This window comes from Chenopodium album, chromosome 11 (genome assembly GCF_948465745.1).
Source record: "Chenopodium album chromosome 11, dcCheAlbu1.1, whole genome shotgun sequence".
NCBI lineage: Eukaryota > Viridiplantae > Streptophyta > Magnoliopsida > Caryophyllales > Amaranthaceae > Chenopodium > Chenopodium album.
In genome coordinates this window covers 10,066,908-10,086,467 of record NC_137844.1, presented here as the reverse complement: position 1 = coordinate 10,086,467, position 19,560 = coordinate 10,066,908, and the positions used below count along the sequence as shown (strand labels likewise).

At 36.1% G+C, this 19,560-nt stretch overlaps 1 protein-coding gene and 1 long non-coding RNA gene across 2 annotated transcripts; both read left to right on the top strand.

Annotated features, from left to right (window-relative positions):
• Window positions 1–2,184: 2,184 nt before the first annotated feature.
• LOC145566244 (protein FAR1-RELATED SEQUENCE 8-like) lies at window positions 2,185–4,713 on the top strand. The gene is made up of 3 exons (XM_081625721.1): window positions 2,185–2,717; window positions 3,153–4,537; window positions 4,639–4,713. Exons 1-3 carry the CDS (start codon window positions 2,711–2,713, stop codon window positions 4,711–4,713), a joined length of 1,467 nt encoding a protein of 488 aa, XP_081481847.1. The 5' UTR covers window positions 2,185–2,710.
• A 1,652-nt stretch (window positions 4,714–6,365) lies between these two features.
• On the top strand, window positions 6,366–7,240 carry LOC145568531 (uncharacterized). The gene is made up of 4 exons (XR_014095838.1): window positions 6,366–6,586; window positions 6,674–6,712; window positions 6,799–6,879; window positions 6,969–7,240. It is a non-coding gene; the product is annotated as an uncharacterized LOC145568531 (long non-coding RNA).
• Window positions 7,241–19,560: the final 12,320 nt, after the last annotated feature.

The following is a 19,560-nucleotide window of genomic DNA, read 5'->3' as shown; positions in this document are numbered from 1 at the left end:
TCATCACTTGGACCGAGCCCAGTCTTCTCCACCTTATTGGACCTTCGGCAAGGTCCCATTGTTTCAACCCGAAACAGCTGATACTACTCATTATTTTGGTATAAATTGTAAGCCAATTATACATCATTATATACCATACAATAACGTGCTATACAGAGATCAACCGAGATATAAGTTGTATAGTCTGTTGTGTGAATAAGCTTTAGTTGTGTATAATTTTTATCAACCTAGATATAAATTTTAAGGTTATGTAAACTAAAACTGATGCAATGTTGCTAAACAAGATAAGTTAAACTTATTTGCTATTGCCAAAGACTTATTTGCTAAAATGTTAGAGAGAAATCCTAAGGCGCGTATAAGTGTTGCAGAGGCACTTGGTATGTAATTATTTGCTTGACTAAGATTTGATGATAGGGAATTCTGACATGAAAACTGCTTTTGACTACCCACAATTCACATGTTACCTATGAATCTAGGAATTGATTGTATTAGTTTTGATTTGATTAGAATTTGAATGTTGAAATTTGCTATTATTTTGGTTGGTTGAGCACTTAAGCTTGTGTTGTTCAATGTCATTTGGGAAAGAGAATCTTGGGGTTCGCAAGAAATAGCTGTAAGATTCATGGATTATAGAGAGTAAGTTTCGTGATTTATAGAGAGAGTGTACATGTTGCTGGAGTTAATTTGGATCAGTTTTTGTTTGGCAGGTGGAATAGAAAATCTAGAAACTCTTTCAAGACTACTCATGGCTATATATATGTCAGACTTGACAAAATCTCCAACAAATATGTTTTCTCTATTGTGGGATTATGTTTAGTCTTTGATCTGTTTTTATAGCTTTTACCCAATCAATTTACATCATCTTAAGAATTCTATACACAGTAATTTGTCATTTATATGAATTAAACTGATACAAGTTTTTTTAAAAAAAAAATAGTAATTGTAAGATGGAATTACATATCCCACAAGTTTTTTGCTAATCTTTATTGTTTATTTTTGAGGTTGTAGATATGAGAAGAAAAGCAAGGGATGATACTAAGAGAGGCGGCTATGCTAAGTATGATACATTATCTATTTTTTTTGTTTTTTACTTTTAATTTTCCTGTTATTGAAATAGTATTGTTAAGTGTTTTTTTTTTTTTTACTAATCTTTGGTCAACTTATTGATGAAGAGCAGATGAAGAGGAGTAGAGCACCCTTCGCTGAATTATTTGCAAGAATTGATGTAGTGGACGCAAGTGCGGTCAAACATGTAGTACAACACTTCTTGTTTATCAATTTTTACAATTTTAGCAAATCTGTATTGCCTTATTTAAATTTTCTTATTTTTAATTGATTTTACAATTTTGTCTAAATATTTGAAATTTAGATAAATGTTGTTTATCAAGTAGCTTTAATGTTTTAGAATACGTGTGTCGTGCGATATTGACTAGGTTATTTTAAGCTTAATTTTCTTTTTGTAATCACTTTTTTAGCTAATTTGCTATTGTCTATAGTGCTATTAACTTGAGTTATTGTGTGTAAAAATCGTTACAAACAAACTAATATGGGATTTAGACAATGTAACTACACCCCATAACATAGTCTAAATAAAGCCATAAACCCAATTCCTTATATAATTACACATTTTTGTTCAATGTATGCAATTCTATTTACCGACGCAATCATATTTATCGACATCTATGTGCACTGATTAATTCCAATATCCATCAAAAAGCATTACTAGCAAAAAAAAGTTACACTTTCGGCCTCTCTCACCAACAACACTATATTGCTAGGCAACCCTAGTGTGTAAGAAGTTTCTTATTTAGCCATAGTTAAATAATTATGAACCGCAAATAATTTCACATGTAACATGGAAAACTGCTCGGTTTGTTTCAAAAAAAAAAAAAAAAAAAAACATGGAAAACACTTGCAAAGAGAAAATCATAGTTTTTTTCCTTATAATTCTACTTTGGTAAGCCAAAGGCAAATTAAACACTACACACTAACATGGAAAATATTAAATCTACTCCATAAAAGAATTTGAAAGTAAATCAGTTCATATTCTTCACAACTAGAAGTCAGTAATATATCTCTATAAATGGACCAATTTTGTTCTTTCTTCACCATCCTCATCATGGTATGTCAAAATCTTCCTTTGGTTTCGCTTGTGCAGTACTAAGCGGGGGCGCCCCAGTTTCTCTTATTGAGAAACTTGGTGCGTTTCTCTAGTGGCAAAGCTGTAATAAAATAGCGTTGGGAAATGTAAACAAATATATTTTAGAGCTGAATACATGCTGACTGGGAGTTCCACTCAAGCAAGTCACGTGTAGTAGAGAACAAGGAGGTAGACGGAGAAAGTAACGTCCTGTTGCCAAAATTTCCACGTTATCGTTAATTCCAAAGTAACTCCAACAGTTACCACACAGTAGAAAAGCAAAACAACAGTAAATGCAAAAGTTACCACTAAGATGAGTTATTGAAAACCACGGTAACTCCGGAAGCTGCCAGAAAGAAGAAAATTCTAAAGCTTTTGTCGCATTGTCACCGGAGCTAATCTTCTGCTCTGTCTCCTAATCTCCTTGGAAGATATTGCTCTGTCGGGCCGGAAACCCGGTGGTATAATGATCTACGGAGCCGCAGTGGTATGATTAAGCTGTGGTGGTATTGATTCTAGATATGAAAGTTTGCCTTTAGCTAGATCTGAGGTCGGTGGTGAACTGCTGCAATGGAAGGTTAGTGCCGTATAAGCTCGATTATTAGGCTTAATTATTAGCCTTAAAAGCTCGTTCTGAGGTCTGTTTTGGTTTGTCACTGCATTATAGTAGTTGATCTATTGTTATTAGTTGATTTATTGTTAGGTACTTGGGCGTTTAAATTTGTCTGCTGTTAATTTATATAAATTTAGTGTTGAAATTTATATAAATTTAGTTTTGAAATTTGATACTACATGGGTTGTGTGATTTATTGAAGCTGGGTTGTCCTGTTGTGTATTGTATTGTGTTCACTAAATTACTGGAGGGACAGTGGATTGTAATTTTATTATTTTATGACGCTATTAAATGAATTTATGCTCGTTTTATGTGTTACTTTGAATTCTTACATTTTTATTAAAGATATCAGTGGTGTGAATTTTAATATATGGATAGCAAAATTGTTATTATTACCAGGAAAATTTGGTAATTTGGAAAGTGATATTCAATCTGCTGAAAGGGGTATTGATGACGTGGGCAGTGGAGTAAAGTTTAAGGGTGGGTTTATGTCAGTGGATGGGAATACTGAAGAAGAAAGGGATTTGGTATGGGATTTGGATGCAGATGGTGATATGGAAGGGGAGTGGAATATAGAAGGAGATGGTGATAAGGAAGGAAATGGTCTGGAGGAGATCTTAATTGAGGATAGTTTAGGTAACAATTCTGGGGGCATAACATTTGGGGCTGATGTAGGTCAGAGCTCAGGGGACAGTGCTCGATATTTGACTCCTATGAAAACAATTCAGACGACTGAAACTGTTGTTGCTAGCAATCAAATAACGGTGGTGACTGTGGTGGAGCCTCCTAGGGTTGGGATGGTGTTCAAATCTTGGGAAGATATAGAAAGCTATTACAAGGATTACGCTGAGCAACAGGGGTTTGGAGTGTCAAGGGTGCAAGGAGTGAATTCTAAGAAAGATAGGACCAAGAGAATTGCGTCAACTTGGAGATGTGAGTGTTGGGGAAGACCCGACATGAGGGCAGTCAGGGAAGCGAAGAAGCGAGCGAAAGAAATGGAAATAGCAAGACCAGGGGCACCTGTTCCACCTGATGTATGTGAAGACGATGAAACTCTGAAAGGGAAAAGAACTTCCAAAAAATGTTTATGCAAAGCAAAAATATATGCCAGTCTTAATGGTGAAGGTGATTGGGAACTTAAGACAGTTGAGTTAGAACACTCCGGTCACAATCCAACTCCAAGCAAGGCGAAGCTTGTGAAGGAATACCGCATGAAGCAAATGACTTCTAATGTTAAAAGGAAGCTGCTGAAGTATTTTGACCAGGGAGTATCTGTGTCTCAGTTTCATGGGTGTATGGGCACTAATGTAAATGGGATTGATAATTTGGCCTTAACAGTAAAAGATCTACAGCACGAGGTTTATAAGGCGAAGAGGCTGAATATGGTTGGTGGGGACGCGGTGGCCATGTTGGATTATTTTGAGAAAATGCAAAGTGGGAATCAGAATTTCTATCACTCTCAAAGGCTTGATGATCACGGGCGGCTGAAGGATGTTTTTTGGGTGGATGCGAGGAGCCGGGCGGCATATGAGGACTTTGGAGATGTCGTTTGTTTTGATGCCACTTATCTCACAAACGAATATGAGCTGCCCTTTGTCAATTTTATTGGGGCTAACCACCACGGACAGTCGTTGCTGCTTGGTTGTGCACTAGTGTCTCATGAAGACTGTGATACGTATTCTTGGATTTTTCAGCAGTGGCTAACATGTATGAATGGGAGAGCTCCACAGGCCATACTTACAGATCAGGCAGCTGCCATGCGGAGGCCACTAACCGGAAGCTTGGCAAGTATGCTAGGTTAGTGTTTGTTGATTCTTCATACCCCTGATATTGTCTGTGTGTTTTTTTTTAAGCATAAATTTGTGATTTTTTGTTTTCTTTGAAGCATGAACGATCTGGTGTTACCTATGTATGTAATCTTATATGTTCAAAATATCTATTTGATTCATTGATGAAATAAATTTTAGTTTGCAGTAACTACTTGAAATAATATTTTACGCTGAGATGTGCATTGATTTTGAAAATGTATATGTGGGACTTAGGTACAATGATTTCAAAAACCCATTGAAGGCGGTGGTGTATGAAAGCTTTACCACTGAGGAGTTTCATAGCCGTTGGGCAGAACTTGTTGCTGAGTATGACCTTGAAGACGATCCGTGGCTGTTAAGTCTTCACAAAGAGAGCCACATGTGGGTTCCTGCCTACATGAAAGAGTTTTTTTGGGCGGGAATGAAGACCACACAGCGGGTGGAGAGCATAAATAGGTTTTTCGATGGGTTTGTGAACAGGAACACTAAATTGCATGAGTTCCCGCGAAAATATAGCATGGCGTTGGCGAAGCGTGTTCGTGATGAGGTCAGTGCAGATAGCCGTTGCTCTAAGTATGTTAGGAGGGTGGTTAGTGGTTTTAAGTTGGAGAAGTTTTTCCAGAAGATCTACACTGACAAAAAATTCCTAGAATTTCAAACAGAGTGTGCGAGGATGTCATATTGCTTTGTGAGGAAGGAAACTGTAATCTCTGACAATGAAACTGAGTATGTGCTGGAAGATAGGATATGGATTGTGCCTCCTGGGAGTAGTTAAGAAATCATAACCGACCGTCGTAGAAACTACACTGTTAAATTTTTCCGTGAGACGAGAGATGTCACATGTGATTGCCGGAAATTTGAAACACATGGCATACTCTGCAAGCATTGCATCAGAATTTTGGATCAGAATTTTGTATTTGATCTCCCTGAAAAATACGTCTTGGATCGATGGCGGAAGGACATCCCTCGTAAGCACACTCGAGTGAAGGTGCCATACTACGATCCCTTCGATGATGTTGGAGGGAAAAGATTTAATAAGATGATGAGCTGTTTTGAGCCAATTTGTGATACGGCTGCCTTGGTTAGTGATGAAACTGTTGAAACGGTTATGAATTGTCTTGTGAAACTGAAATCTGAAATTGAAGAAGCCTCCCGCAAAAAACGTGATGAGAGAAAGCCAATCAGCTTTGCGGGAACAGATAACAAACTATCACCAGGTCAAGCAGGGACCACTTCATCAGTCAAGATGCCTGATGCATCCCAAGTCACCGATTTGGAAGGCTGGCCTATTCAGGATCTATCTGATGTACCTGAACCTGTGAAGGACCCAAGCATTAAGAAGAAGCGGCCTGGACGGCCAAAAGAGACGAGACATAAAACATTGGCTGAGTTAGGGTACAAAGTGCCGAAAGCTAAAGCAAGAAAAGCATTGGTATTCATAGCTGACATTTTTTTTTATAATTCAGCATTTATGTTTTCTGACAGTACGCATTAGTAAGTGATTTCATTCATCTCTTTTCTAGGATGTCTCTCCCGATGAAGTTGAAACCCCTCTTGTTGGAGCCTCTGGCAAAAACAATGGCAAGCGTAAGGGGCAGGCAATGAACAAGGTATGCAATCTGGTTGTTTACATCATTTGGTTGTTGATATTCTCATTACTGTCACATTAACATGGAGTTGTTTACATCATTTGGTTGTTGATATTCTCATTACTGTCACATTAACATGGAGTTTTTACATCATTTGGTTGTTGATATTCTCATTACTGTCACATTAACATGGTATTCCATTTGTGATTAGCCTCCGGCTAACAAGAAGCAGAAAGGCAATAGTCAGGCCACCACCAGAGCTAAGAAAATTGTTCAAGACACATCCAAAACCAGATGCGGCAAGAACAACAGCACCAAAAAGAGTCAAGCCATTCCGTCTTCACAGAAGCCAAAGGCCAACTCAAAAAAAACCAAGGCTTCCTTACCAAGGACCAAGGCCAACACTGACAAAAAGGACTCATCAACCACAAATAGAGTTTGACATTTCCCCTACGTTTATTCACATATTTTATGGTAATAAAATGACTTATTTTTACATTACTAATGACTGTACTATACACAGGCTGTGAAGAGCAAGGCCAAGAGCAAGGCCGCTGCATCGGTACTTATGTGTTGTTGTTTATATGTAACTCCAATTGTGTTTGTGGCCATGTTCCTGAACCCTTACAACTGTTGCTGTTGATACAGGCTGGCCCGGGGACTCAAGCTTCTTACCAGGAGGGACCTGGTGTTTTAAAGAGTGGGAAGGGGAAGCAATCTGTAACACATGTATGTGAAACCTAATGTTTGATCTAAACTTGTATCTACTACTTAATACTTTTTTCCTGATTTCTGTGTGGGTTTTATGTCGTGTGTAGGACAAGCGGAAACGTAAAAGAAATGCTAAGCTTGATGATTCTGAGTGGATATCTGACATGTCACTCACCTTCTAGTATTGCATCCTCAACATGGTGTGAAGGTATTTTGGCGGCAGCGACATACGGAAGAAACAACTGACAGTCATGCTGATTATTATTTTGATTTAGGCCCAAACCTGAAGATCACTTGTGAAACTAAGTTATGTAAACTCTGGTCTTGTGTATGTCCTGTGTCTTTTGTGATCTGTAACACTACATCTTGTGGCCTTTGCCTTTTGCTTGCACTGTGTACATTATGGGGCTGCATTATCTGGTTAATTGCTGCCATGACCGATGTGTTTGCAATATTGAACTACGTTTTCAGGCCCAAATGAAATATTCTAATTGTTCTTCCGTATTTATGGCATGGCTGATTGCATCTTTCATTACTTCTCTTCCCATATTGGACCAACTGATTTCCTTCCATTCGGCCTGGTCCAATTCCTTCCATGTGGCCCAGGTCCATTTGACTTTACATATTTTTTCAGCTAATTATGGTTATCCTCTCTGTCTTTTCGATAAAAATGTCTTGTCATTTTGTTAGTATTACCTTATGTGGATTTCATTTTGATCGACCAATACATTACTAAAGGGGTTTGCACATAGACTGCTGCGGATTTCATTTTATTAGGATGTAATATCCTGTTGAGGTCATCATTTTGACATTTGACATCTAATTATTTCCCTGTCTTAAGTTATGTCTCTCATTCTTGTTTTCGTGCTATTGGTCGTCTTTAACTATTATTGAGTGCTATTATTGAGTGCTATTATGTGCTATTGTATTAAGTACATTTTGTTTTCATTTTAACTATTGACTGCTATTATATGTTTGCAATTTCCCTTACTATGCGATTCCTGTTACACTTATACGTTTTTTAAGCATTCAAACTTAAAAATTATATTACAAACATAAAGACTTGCGCATCAAAAGTCTGTGGTCATACACACATAAACTAACTACATACTTAAGTTAATAATTATATTACATAACAACTACCAAAAGGCTCTAATTATGCCATTTAGAACATTGCCTTAGCCACCGTAGTTGCCATCTAAGTTGCCATCATTTTGGACATACACTAGTTGCCCAATAAAACATTCTAACACCCACCCTCCTAATATAAATCCAATGGGACTCAATAACTCATACAAAAGGCAGCTGAAGTACATGTAGCCAAAGGATCTACAACCTTAATAAAACTAATTCAAACAACATTTGCTTAAAGGCAAAAACCAACCACTCCTTGTCACCGAATTTAAGGCGCAATAACATTTCTTATGACTATGACAAGGCCAAAAAGAAACCATCATCCTGGATGCTAAACTAACAGTTGGTTAAGACGAACACCTCGTCATCGTTCTTCACCTTTGCACCTCGCACACTGTGGTATGGACTAATCAACTTGTTCTCATGCATCATGACTATGTCATTCGGGTCAAGTCCCATCTCCTCACCCCACATCTGAATCACCTTCCTAAAATGGCAATTGACACGGACCTGGAACATAATCCTCATTGGACGGGTGCGAACATCCCTCACCCAGAATTGCTTGATTCTTGCATCCATGTTGAAGTCCGGATTCTGTGTCACAAGCAGTTACAATTCAGTGAACAACAAATATACTGTTACAAAAACACAAAATTTGACCAAACATACAAGATGCACATTACCTCAGGCCGAACGAATAGTGTTTGACCGTCCTGAATTCCAAGCCTAGCAGGGGTGTCTGTGTCTAGGACCACGCCATTCACATTGCGTAAGGTGAACTCGCTTGGGAGGCGGTCCACCTTCTCAGCATAGTCATAGTACACCCTTTTGAAATTCTGAGTGACCCTCATCCGGTACTCAATTCCAGGGTCATTGGCTTTCATGCACTTCACAGTGACTGTGATGCTTCCTCCTATCCCTCCGGCAGGAGGCTGGTTCAACACCACCGCCGGTGCAACCGCGACACCACCATCTTCCAGTACAACTGGTTGTTCAGCAGGAAGTACGACATTGGGTGGACCAGGTTCGGCCGCAGCAGCGTCTGCACCTTGCTGCCCTCCGCCGTTTCCATGACCCACAACAACCACATCACTTACCACGTTATGGCCAGATGCCACAACCCCCCTGCAGCAGGATGAGTTTCAGTCTTCCCAGTACCATTATCTAGAGCTTCACCTGGCTTTGCTCTGCAAAGAGCCCGTTCCTTTGCCAGTTGCTTTTCCCTAAGGCGGGCAATGGTGTTACCAGCCATGGCCATAGCCATTACTGAGGTGCTTGGCCTCATCCTTTTCTTCCGGCGAGGAGGGTGTGTTGCCGTTGAGGTATGGCTGTTGGTTGGAGATTCGTAGCCCTCGTAGGAACTACTGTCATGGGAAAGGGGATTCGCAGAAAGGGAGAGTGACTTCATTTTTTTTTTTTGTTTGGTTATGGATATCTTGTGACTTAAGAGAGGGTGTTTGATTATGATTTAGTGGATTTAGTAGTTGTGTTTATATAGCAGGTGTTGGTTCTTGTGAACCCTAGTTTGTGTGTCTGATATTTGTATTTGTGTATCACAATTGCCCTTTTGTATGTGTGATAAAGTGGAGGCCTAGGCAAAATGTGGTGGTGATGTGGGTTTTGATTTATATTTTTTAAAAAAACTAAAACTGAAATATATCGAAAATAAAAAATTAAGTACACCACGGCGAATTAAAAAAATTAGAATGTTAAGTCTTAAAATTAGTTTAATGTCTAATTAAGAATATATACCGCATGAACTAATCACATCCGCATGAACTAATTACATAAACTTTTGTAATGCTACGTCGAGTGTGTTGTTGTACTTATTTCGTTATTCTGATTAAAATGTCGCATGATTTGAGACAGATGCCCCCCTTAATCATTAATGACCCTAATCTCCTCTTTCATTTTGCCCTTCGGCGAGACAATTTATAATTTGTACTTAGTCACTAGTAGTAAGAAAATAATTGATCATTGAATTGCCACCCTAATCATCCAGAGGTCTTTGTTAATTGATCATTTCGATCTCTTGAGTTGCCTGCAAGCTCGACTAAACTTGGTTTTCAGCCACTCGACTAACATCGGTTTTCAGCCAAAGTTGAGTTAAATTTATTTTCATGCCCACATATTACATTGGGAACCGAATTATGACCGTGACATAGCTCGCGAGTTGTCACTGCTCTTAAGTAAGTAACCTTGTATATGATATAATAATTTGTACATATTGGTACACCCTTTTCTCAAACTAAACGAGTGCCTTGTTTATGAAATAATACTTTGTACATACTACCGTATCCCTTCACGTCAAATGAGCACTGAATTTCCACTTAATTACCCTAAGTACTCAACCTATCACACTAATTACCCTATTTTTTTTGGGGGGAACAGGTGTGATTATTCAATTGCTTCCCCGTAACCCTAATTTTCTAATTTCCTTATCGAAGATTTTCACTAATTGATCGTAATTAGCCACATAAGTTCCTTAATGAAAGTAAAGACTATTCACCAATTGAGTGTCATGAATTGCATTTGCAAAGGACCTAATGTTAGATTATTATGCCCTAGCTCTGTTGCCTCAAGCTTTTTACCCTCCGTTAAAGACCTAATTCGGTTACGCTATTCGGCATGCTTGGCCGAACATCAATCAATTTGAATCTTGAGCGCTTCCTATGAAGTTGTAAATTTGACATTTTTCGGTTTGTTTGATGTGCGAGTGTAAAAGTTGAAAATAAAATGTACGAATTTGTACTTTTGATGTAGTTTATTTTGTTCCCATCACCCGACTTTCATGAATTCGGGTTTACTAGTAAATCTAAAAAACAGGACTATATCTTTTGATGTTCGATACGTTTTTCCAAGTTACCTCATTCTTAGGACCGACGGTTCAGAGTAAGTTTTTAACAGTTCTTGAGAATTGAAAAACGGAATTTAAAAATAAGTAAAAAAAATTTTAAAAAATATTATTTAGAATAAACATAAAATTTTTTTTAAAAAAACCAGGAAAAAGGGCGAGGCCTTGATTTTTACTTGGGCCGGGCCCAGTACTAGTGTTGGTGAACAAAGTATAGAAATAGAAAAATTTACCTCCCCATCACACAACTCCCCGAATTGACACTTGGCTATGATCCACTCACACGCCGTCCATTACTTTCGTACTACTCTCCATACTGATTTTTTACTTTACTCTTTTTATGGGGTTATTGTCTTCTGTTTCTTCTGTAGGTGAACAAATATCAACTTTGACTAGCTAGTATGAATGGAATGTGACATGCGCCACTCTATTCAACCCTATTACCCTTCTTTTTTTAAAATTTATAATGAACAACAGCTAATACCCCTACAATACCCACGATATCAACAGCTTCTTTGCATGGGAAATCAATTTACCCTCGCGTAACTTCCTCTTGTAACTGTACGATTTACCATCCCATTTAATGCAAATGTAACCTTACACACGCTACTTCAGCAAATTATCACACCCCCTTTACACTTTATCCAACACGCATGAAGTGATATACCAATTTCAGGAGATGTGTTACAAGTCCCTCCCTCGCTAATACGATTCTCCCTCTGTAGCATATCTCCAAGCTGATGAAACAAGTCAATAAGTCGACAGAAGCTTCAGTGTACTATGTGTTAATGGCGGACCTGAAGAATACCCATATTACTTCCAAAACCACAATTTGAACAGCAAATCGGTTCCGTAAACGCTGACCATTTGGCACTTCCAAATTAAATTGCATAAAAGAATTACACGAATAGTAATGCCTAATAATTATAATTAAATTAAAAGAACTGTTAACCCATATAGCTACAAATAATATTAATACCAATAACAATAATACTAATAATGCAACTACTACTTATAATTATTATGATAATTATACAAACTACTATTATAAATAATACCACCACTAATAATAATTATAACAATACATACTAAATTATAAATACAAATGTAACAATACTGACACTAATAATAACAATAGAAACTCTAATAATAATAATTCAAATAAAAATACAATAATAACAATACTGACACTAATAATAACAATAGTAAATCTAATAATAATAATTGACATAAAAATACAATAATAACAGTATTGAAACTAATAATAACAATAGTAACTCTAATAATAATAATTGTAATAATAATCGTATGAAAAATCGTAATAATAAGAATTGTAATAATAATCGTAATGATAAGCGTAATAATAGTACTGATAATAAGAGTCATAATAATAATCGTAATAATACTAATAATAGTCATACGTGGAATAATTAAGTCCTCGCATTCGTAGATAGAAGCGTTGATTTTTAGATATCGTTGGTTTGTAATACACCTTTTTGTTATTTGCAATATTACAAGCCGATCCCTCCTTGAAAATGGGAAATAATTTTGATGTTTTATGGAACTACATGGATTCATATTCTACAAATACTAATAATACTAATAATAATATTTTCTCTTACATGCTTTTACTCTATATTTTTTTAATACTCATCAAGTCAATACATTATTATTTCTATGATAAAATTGCCAAAAAAATTTAACAATCGTGCATTGCACGGGATTTAACCTAGATGATAATATTATGAACAATTGCCAATAGTCACCAATTTTCCCTATTCAACACAATTTATAAAATTGACCCTGTTTTTGTTATTTAAATTACTACATGCTGCTTATTTATATGTTATTATACAACTGTTGTACTTATTTTTCCTTCTTTTTCACACAAACTATGCAACTTTGATTCATATCTGCTAAGAACACAGTTCAACTACTTTTTTTAGTACATGGGGCCCACAGCGGGGTTCTTGGGAACTTAATACTGCCAAAACAAAAAGGTTCACATGAGCTAATTGAAAAGGCTAGCAATAGCTACATACAGACGTCTGGTACATAAATACGTATGGTACACACATACGTATGGACTACATACATACGCACGTTCTACATACTGACTGGCTAATGGCTAAAAATAACTACACATGAATAATTCCCCCAACACAGCATTAGCATAACGATAGCAGAAATGGCGATATTTCTTGGCTCCAACTATTTAGTTCTTTAATTAAAATACTCTACTCCTGCATTATCCTTGCACACTTAATTATAGTAAGAACAACTTCTTCCTTGACGATGGGTGGCCCTACAATGAAACAAGACTTAATTAGTACAATACGAAATGCTTTCCAAATAAAATATATTAGAGAGGCCTAATAAAAATACCAAACCTGTAACCTAAGCTCGACGCTACCAAACCTGCCATAGGGACGGTGCACATTTATCACCTCTTCCATCCACATTACTAGAACACCGCCGCAAAGGCCAACGCCTGGGCAGTGAACGTATTCATAATTACCATGTAACTTAGGAACAATGTCTAGTACATTGTCATAGCTCTGTCTAGTTTCTACTAGGACCACCACTTCTGGTGCATGTAACGCGACCATATGTTCAAAATGAGTGACAAAAGAGTCACGTGCCACGTCACGTACATTCCAAAACACAATTTTAAACTCAGGCGGCAGGGAACTCACCACGCTTCCTGGTTGTAGAAAGAATGAGTCTATGTCTATGGCATAGTGGCCGGGTTTCTTACGCGTAGGCTGAGTGTAAGATATTACAATATTAATCACATTTGGATAGTCAGGCGTGGAGACTAGCTGGAATGCATCAGCATATGAGGCGACATGAATACGTAGAGGCCACATATCCAGCTTAAAGGGTTCGGCTGCTTCGATGTGCAACACCGGAGAAGGATCTAGAAAAGCTAAGGCAGGCACTAGTTCATTTGGCTTAGACGGGCCAGAAAATGGGTACGCCCCTAATGCCCATTTCACAAACATCTTGAACTCCGTCCTAAACGGATACAAGTCAGATATATTGGGTAGGTGGGCTGGGAAAAGGGTATCACCTCCAATTTTCCTCATTTTCAAATTATGATGATTCAAGTTTACTGTGCTAGGGTCAACAATTAGACTACCAAGCATAGCAGGGGTTAGAGCGGTGAGGGTAACATCTCCACCAGCCTCACTCTCGTAGAAAAATTCATACGAGGTCAGGTCACATTCACAGAGTATTCCTTCTGGCTGGGCAACAAACAGCAGAACTGGGCTTCCATCCGGTCTACGAGCACGTCTCGCCATTAGGAAATTGATGTAATTAGGCTATGGATTTTTAAATTGCCTTAATTAGGTGATTGTGTTTGGGTCTTTGATGAATTATGAATGGGATGTACTAACTTGAACTAAGCCAAACTCTTTATGTGTAGCAATAAGGTTAGGAAACCACATATACGACAAAGAAGTATCTCAGTATTCGCATATGTACGTGATGTGTATCAATAAGGTATTAATACGGTACATTTTAGCCATACAGTACGCTTAAGCAAATAATTTAATATTCATTAGAAACACGGTGTATAATTTACATGTTTGAATTTCTTGACTAAGTAGGCATTACCTGTAATATTCGAGTAGTCTTCTGTCAAAATCAATCATCAAAAGTACTCAAACCCGTCGTCCTCACTGTCTGAGCTTTGAACCAAATTCCTGCCATAGCATATGGGCAGTGCTATTCCACCGTCTCTTGAGAAACGTGGCTGGAAATTGCAAATATGTAACTAATAAATACAATCTTAAAATCAAATCAAATAGCAAAGTTCAAACATAATAAATAAACATTTAACAGTTCAAAGCAAATGTTAGTTATTAAATAAAATAATTAATATATCCAGTGCAAAACAAATATAAATAAAATAAATAAAGTTTTAGGTTTGAATGGAAATTGCAAACACACATCAAAGTAATGAAATATTAAATTCAAAGAAAATAACAAAAATAAATACAAATTAAAAAAAATTTATGCCTCAAAGCAAATAACAAAAATAAATAACATATATAGATTACATTTTAAGTTCCTCCTATAGAAATAGCAAATATAAATCAAATAAAAAAATTATTATGTTGACACGGAAATAGCGAATATAATTAAAATTAATAAAATATTAATCGTGAATGAAAGTGCAAATATAAATAAACTACATAAAAAAATGAACCATGTTGTACATTAAAAAAGGGTGTAATATCACATGTCTAAGTATACAATTGTGGAAAGTCAAAGTAACTGATTATATCTTACTATACAGGGGCATACGTTGTAAAATGTTAGGCCTAATTTTTTAAATAACAATGTCGAGTTAAATAATTTTTTCCCCTTTTTAACTCATGTAATATACAAGTAAACAATGTTTTAAAAGCAAATGTGTTTTGAAATAAATAAATGTGTCAATGAATATAAACAATTTGTACATATTCTCTATTAAGTTATTTACCCACGTTTAATTGTGAACAATATGCGAATCGATCAATGCGGAGTAAAAAAAATCGAATTATAATTAAATGTGTTTGCCATAATGGAAGACTTACGCTTATGCTTATCGAGACAATATGGCCGTATAATGTGTCCTGCTTCCTAGTGAAGTATGGCTGGACAGTAGTATCCCAAGCTAAAAGCACACCACCGAGGCCGGTGTTTGGACCAACGTATTCGACTCCGTACGAACCACCCATGAGCTTCCTAACGTAACTTAGCATTGGCCTACGAACTCTAGCTTCGGTCATGAGCACAACCGCGGGTGCGTAACTCTCAAAAATTAGTTTCATATTGTCACGAAAGGAGGGCCTGTGAACGCTTCTAACGTTCCAAACAACGAAGAATCTACCCCTTTCAAAATTGTAGCTGTTTTGTGAGCAAAGATTACCAATTTCAGAACTTAATCCAACGGTGAAGTACCGTGTATTGCTGACACGGGTCACATTCGCCAGGACCGTTAGATACACCGAAGAGATTGTGGCGTTTACCTCCATTACGTGTACGCCACACTTGTTTGCTCCTAGAACAATTTCACTGAACGAATTGGGTAGTGCGAAAGTTGGCACGTTGTCTAGATTGATGATAACCTTAAGATCAAATAAAGGGACCAATTCAACTGGAATAAAGTATGGGGAATAAGGACAATTCCTCATACAAAACCACTTCATGAACACAACCAAACCCTTGTGAGCATAAGCTGCCACATCATCAATTAGCGGCATGTACGCTGGAATAGCAGCTCGGGGGTCTTCGGCTAATGTCATCACACGGAAAGGAGTCCCGTAAGACGCGCCTAGCTCAGGGGCTGAACATAGTTCCCCATGAAGTACGTTTAGTGGAACTTGGTTAAATTCGCTTAGGTCTTGGTCGTTGTAATAATAATTTGTGCTGTTAAAATCGATTTCAAATTCTTCAGTCGGCCTAATACGATTAAAATACATAACTGGCAATCGAGGATGAAATTTAATTTTGTTAGAACCGGTTGTTTGCAATTTCGCTACCTGAGCCGTGATTGACGACCTTGCAGACATGGACGCCATGGTAATTTTTTGAAGAAGGGTGAAGGTAGTGTAAGTTTCATTAAAATTGTAACATATGTTTAGTGAAGCTATAATGAAAACGTTAGGAGGTCGAAACCCAATTGCATGGTAATGAGTGGATCCCACCACATAGATATATAGATCTTTATTTATTTACAACACTTGAGTTGTAAGTTTCTTGGTTTTTTCTTAAAACCATACATAAAATGAAAACATTTTTACTACTAATAATTTCTTGTCTTTAACTTTAAAAAAAAATTAAAATTACAATGGATTATGTTATCTTTACGTGAGAAAAGGATATGTTTACTAAATAAAAGCATGCATATATCTAAAAATAAAAATAAACAATTACCTCACACAGAACAAATGAACTAATTATCACTCACAAATATATTGGCTTACAAATAGAGGACACAACCTAAACCGTGGTTTTTAATTCTATGACCTATGGTTTAATGAGTAGTGATACCTTTTAAAACTGCACAAAGAATAAGAGTATAAAAATTAAAAATAACTATATACAAACCAAGAATAACAGTATACAAATTAAAAATATCAACATACAAAGTAAAAATAAGAGTATACAAATTAAAAATAACAATATACAAAGTAAAAATAACCATACCTGATTGTGGGTAATACTTACTAATGGTTTAATATAGTTCTATCATAATCAAAATGCTAATGTTCACATTTAAGGAAACGTATAGGAGCAGGATTAAGCATACATCAATATAGTGCAAGCTTTAATAGAGTTGTATCAAAGGGTCAAATTATGACCTGATCATTGTATCATCAATTTTTAAATTTGTACAATAATAGATTCAAAACAAATGCAACCAAGAGTTACTTTTATTAATTTGAGAAGTTTGAGTACAATCTCTAATTTGCTCCTATGATTCGATCCCCACTTTGACTTTGACTTAATTCACAAATTGACTTGATTCTCGAACGAGGGCCGTCGAAGCTTGATCTGGATCGAAGAATTGTGGCAGAATTTTGACTAATGTTGTTGTAGACCTTTAATTTGTTGTTGTGTAGACCTTTGACTTGAATTCTTGATTGTGGGACGACAGGCTTGATCTCGATCAATGAATATTGGATGTAGAGGTTGAACTGGTGTCCTTGATGATTTGAATTCCTTCTTTCCTTCGTGTTGAGGGCCGTCGAGGCTTGTTCTCTTCCACGGGTGATCTTCTAGAGTAGAACGGCACGTCGAATGCTTGTTATTCTTCTTTTTAAATGCTTTGAGATGTTTTCTCTAAAATGGTTTAGAGTATTTGATGAGAGGTTTTATCTTAAGAGAGGTTTAGCGTGTTTGAGAGGATTCCTTGAAAAGGTTTTGAATATTTCAGAGGCTTTTTCTCTGTATCTTGATCTCCTTGTTTACTCTAGGTTTTTTCCATCTCGGATTTCCTCACCAATTTAAATAATTTTAATTTATAGTCAAATTAGCATCAAAGTCAATAAATTGACTTTTGATCCATATAATATCGGATGTGGCACTTATATAACATTTTCGTGCCTACAATAATACAAGGTGAAAATGATGCTATAATGATAAAAGGGCCTGTTGACTGAAATCAGCTAAACAGAACTGATATGAACTGAACTCTAGAACTGAACTAAAGCTGAACTGAACAGAACTGAAACGTTCTGAACTACACTGAACTGAGAACTGAACTTTTATCGTTCATATTGTTATTATTTTTCATTTTTCATAACTAACTAATTTTTATCATTCATACTAGGTTAGGTCCCGTGCCATGCACGGTAATTTAAAAATAACTACTTTTCAAATTAACACTATATCAAATTTTATGACTTTCGTATGCTATATTTATATCAATTGGATGCTAAAGAAAAACAAAAAAAATAGTTCGGAAAAATAAAATTTAAAATTATCAACATATATCGTTCTTGGTAGGGGTGAGCAAACCGGGTACCGATCAAAATTTTAGGACCCAGATTTGAAATTGGTTGGAACCGGGTCCTAAAATTCGGAATTAGAATTGGTTCCGCCGGGTTCTAAAATTTAGGAATTGGACTTGGAACCACCGAGTACCGGTTCTGGTTCAGGTTCCGAGTACCCACTTATGTATGTAAGTGTTAAAATATAATACAAATTACAATTCTTATTTTAGTTAAGTTCATTTTTAGTGTTTAATACTTATATTTATACACGCATTAAGTTATTTGTATTTATGATATGTATAAAAAATAATTTTTTTATTTTACAAATTAGATACATTTAACATATTTTTATTATGTAAAATTTATTTAGTTTAGCATATATTGGGTAACCGCGGTTACAAAAAGTTGAGAATTGGAATTGGAATGAATTATAACCTGATCCTTAAGTTATTACCCGGAATTGGAACCACTGGGTCCAATAATTTCGATTCTGAATCCTCCGGTTCCCAACCGGTTCCGGTTCCAATTCCGGATGCTCGGAAATTTTGCTCACCCCTAGTTCTTGGCAAGTATTATTGAAATACCTATAGATTATAATTACTTCATTAAAATTATATTCATAAAATATTCAAGGAAATAACAAAAGCATCATTTGTTTTTTTAAAGTATGTTAAGAATATTATTTTTTAAGCGAATAATTGTGAATATGTTGTTAATGGAAAGATACATTAAATCTTCTATCATACTTTTTTACGTAATTAGTACCTTAAATATTCCTAATATTGTTTTTTAAATTGATTTTCTTTCCAAAAAAAACAAAAAAAATAAGGACACACCAGAAGATGACACGTGTCATTGCTGGTGTGTCTTTTAGTATATAGTTATTGATTGTTCTTATTTATCATTTTTCATTACTATTTGCGATGATAAATTTGCAACCAATGTTTACGCTAATTCTGTACACTCCAACATTTTAACTTTGTGGATTATAATAATTTGTGCAAAAATAGTGCAATCATGCCTTGGTTTTTCTTAGGTTTTAATGTTTTTAAAATGTTTTTCTTGGAATATGTTTTTATCTTAGATTTTTGTTTTTTAATTTATATTTTGTTTTTTTTATGCTTTCATTTTTCTTTTTTGCTTATAATATGTGGGACCCCCCAATGCTTGGCTATATATTTGGTACCAGTTCATTCGTTGGAGGTCACACAAAGCACTCCC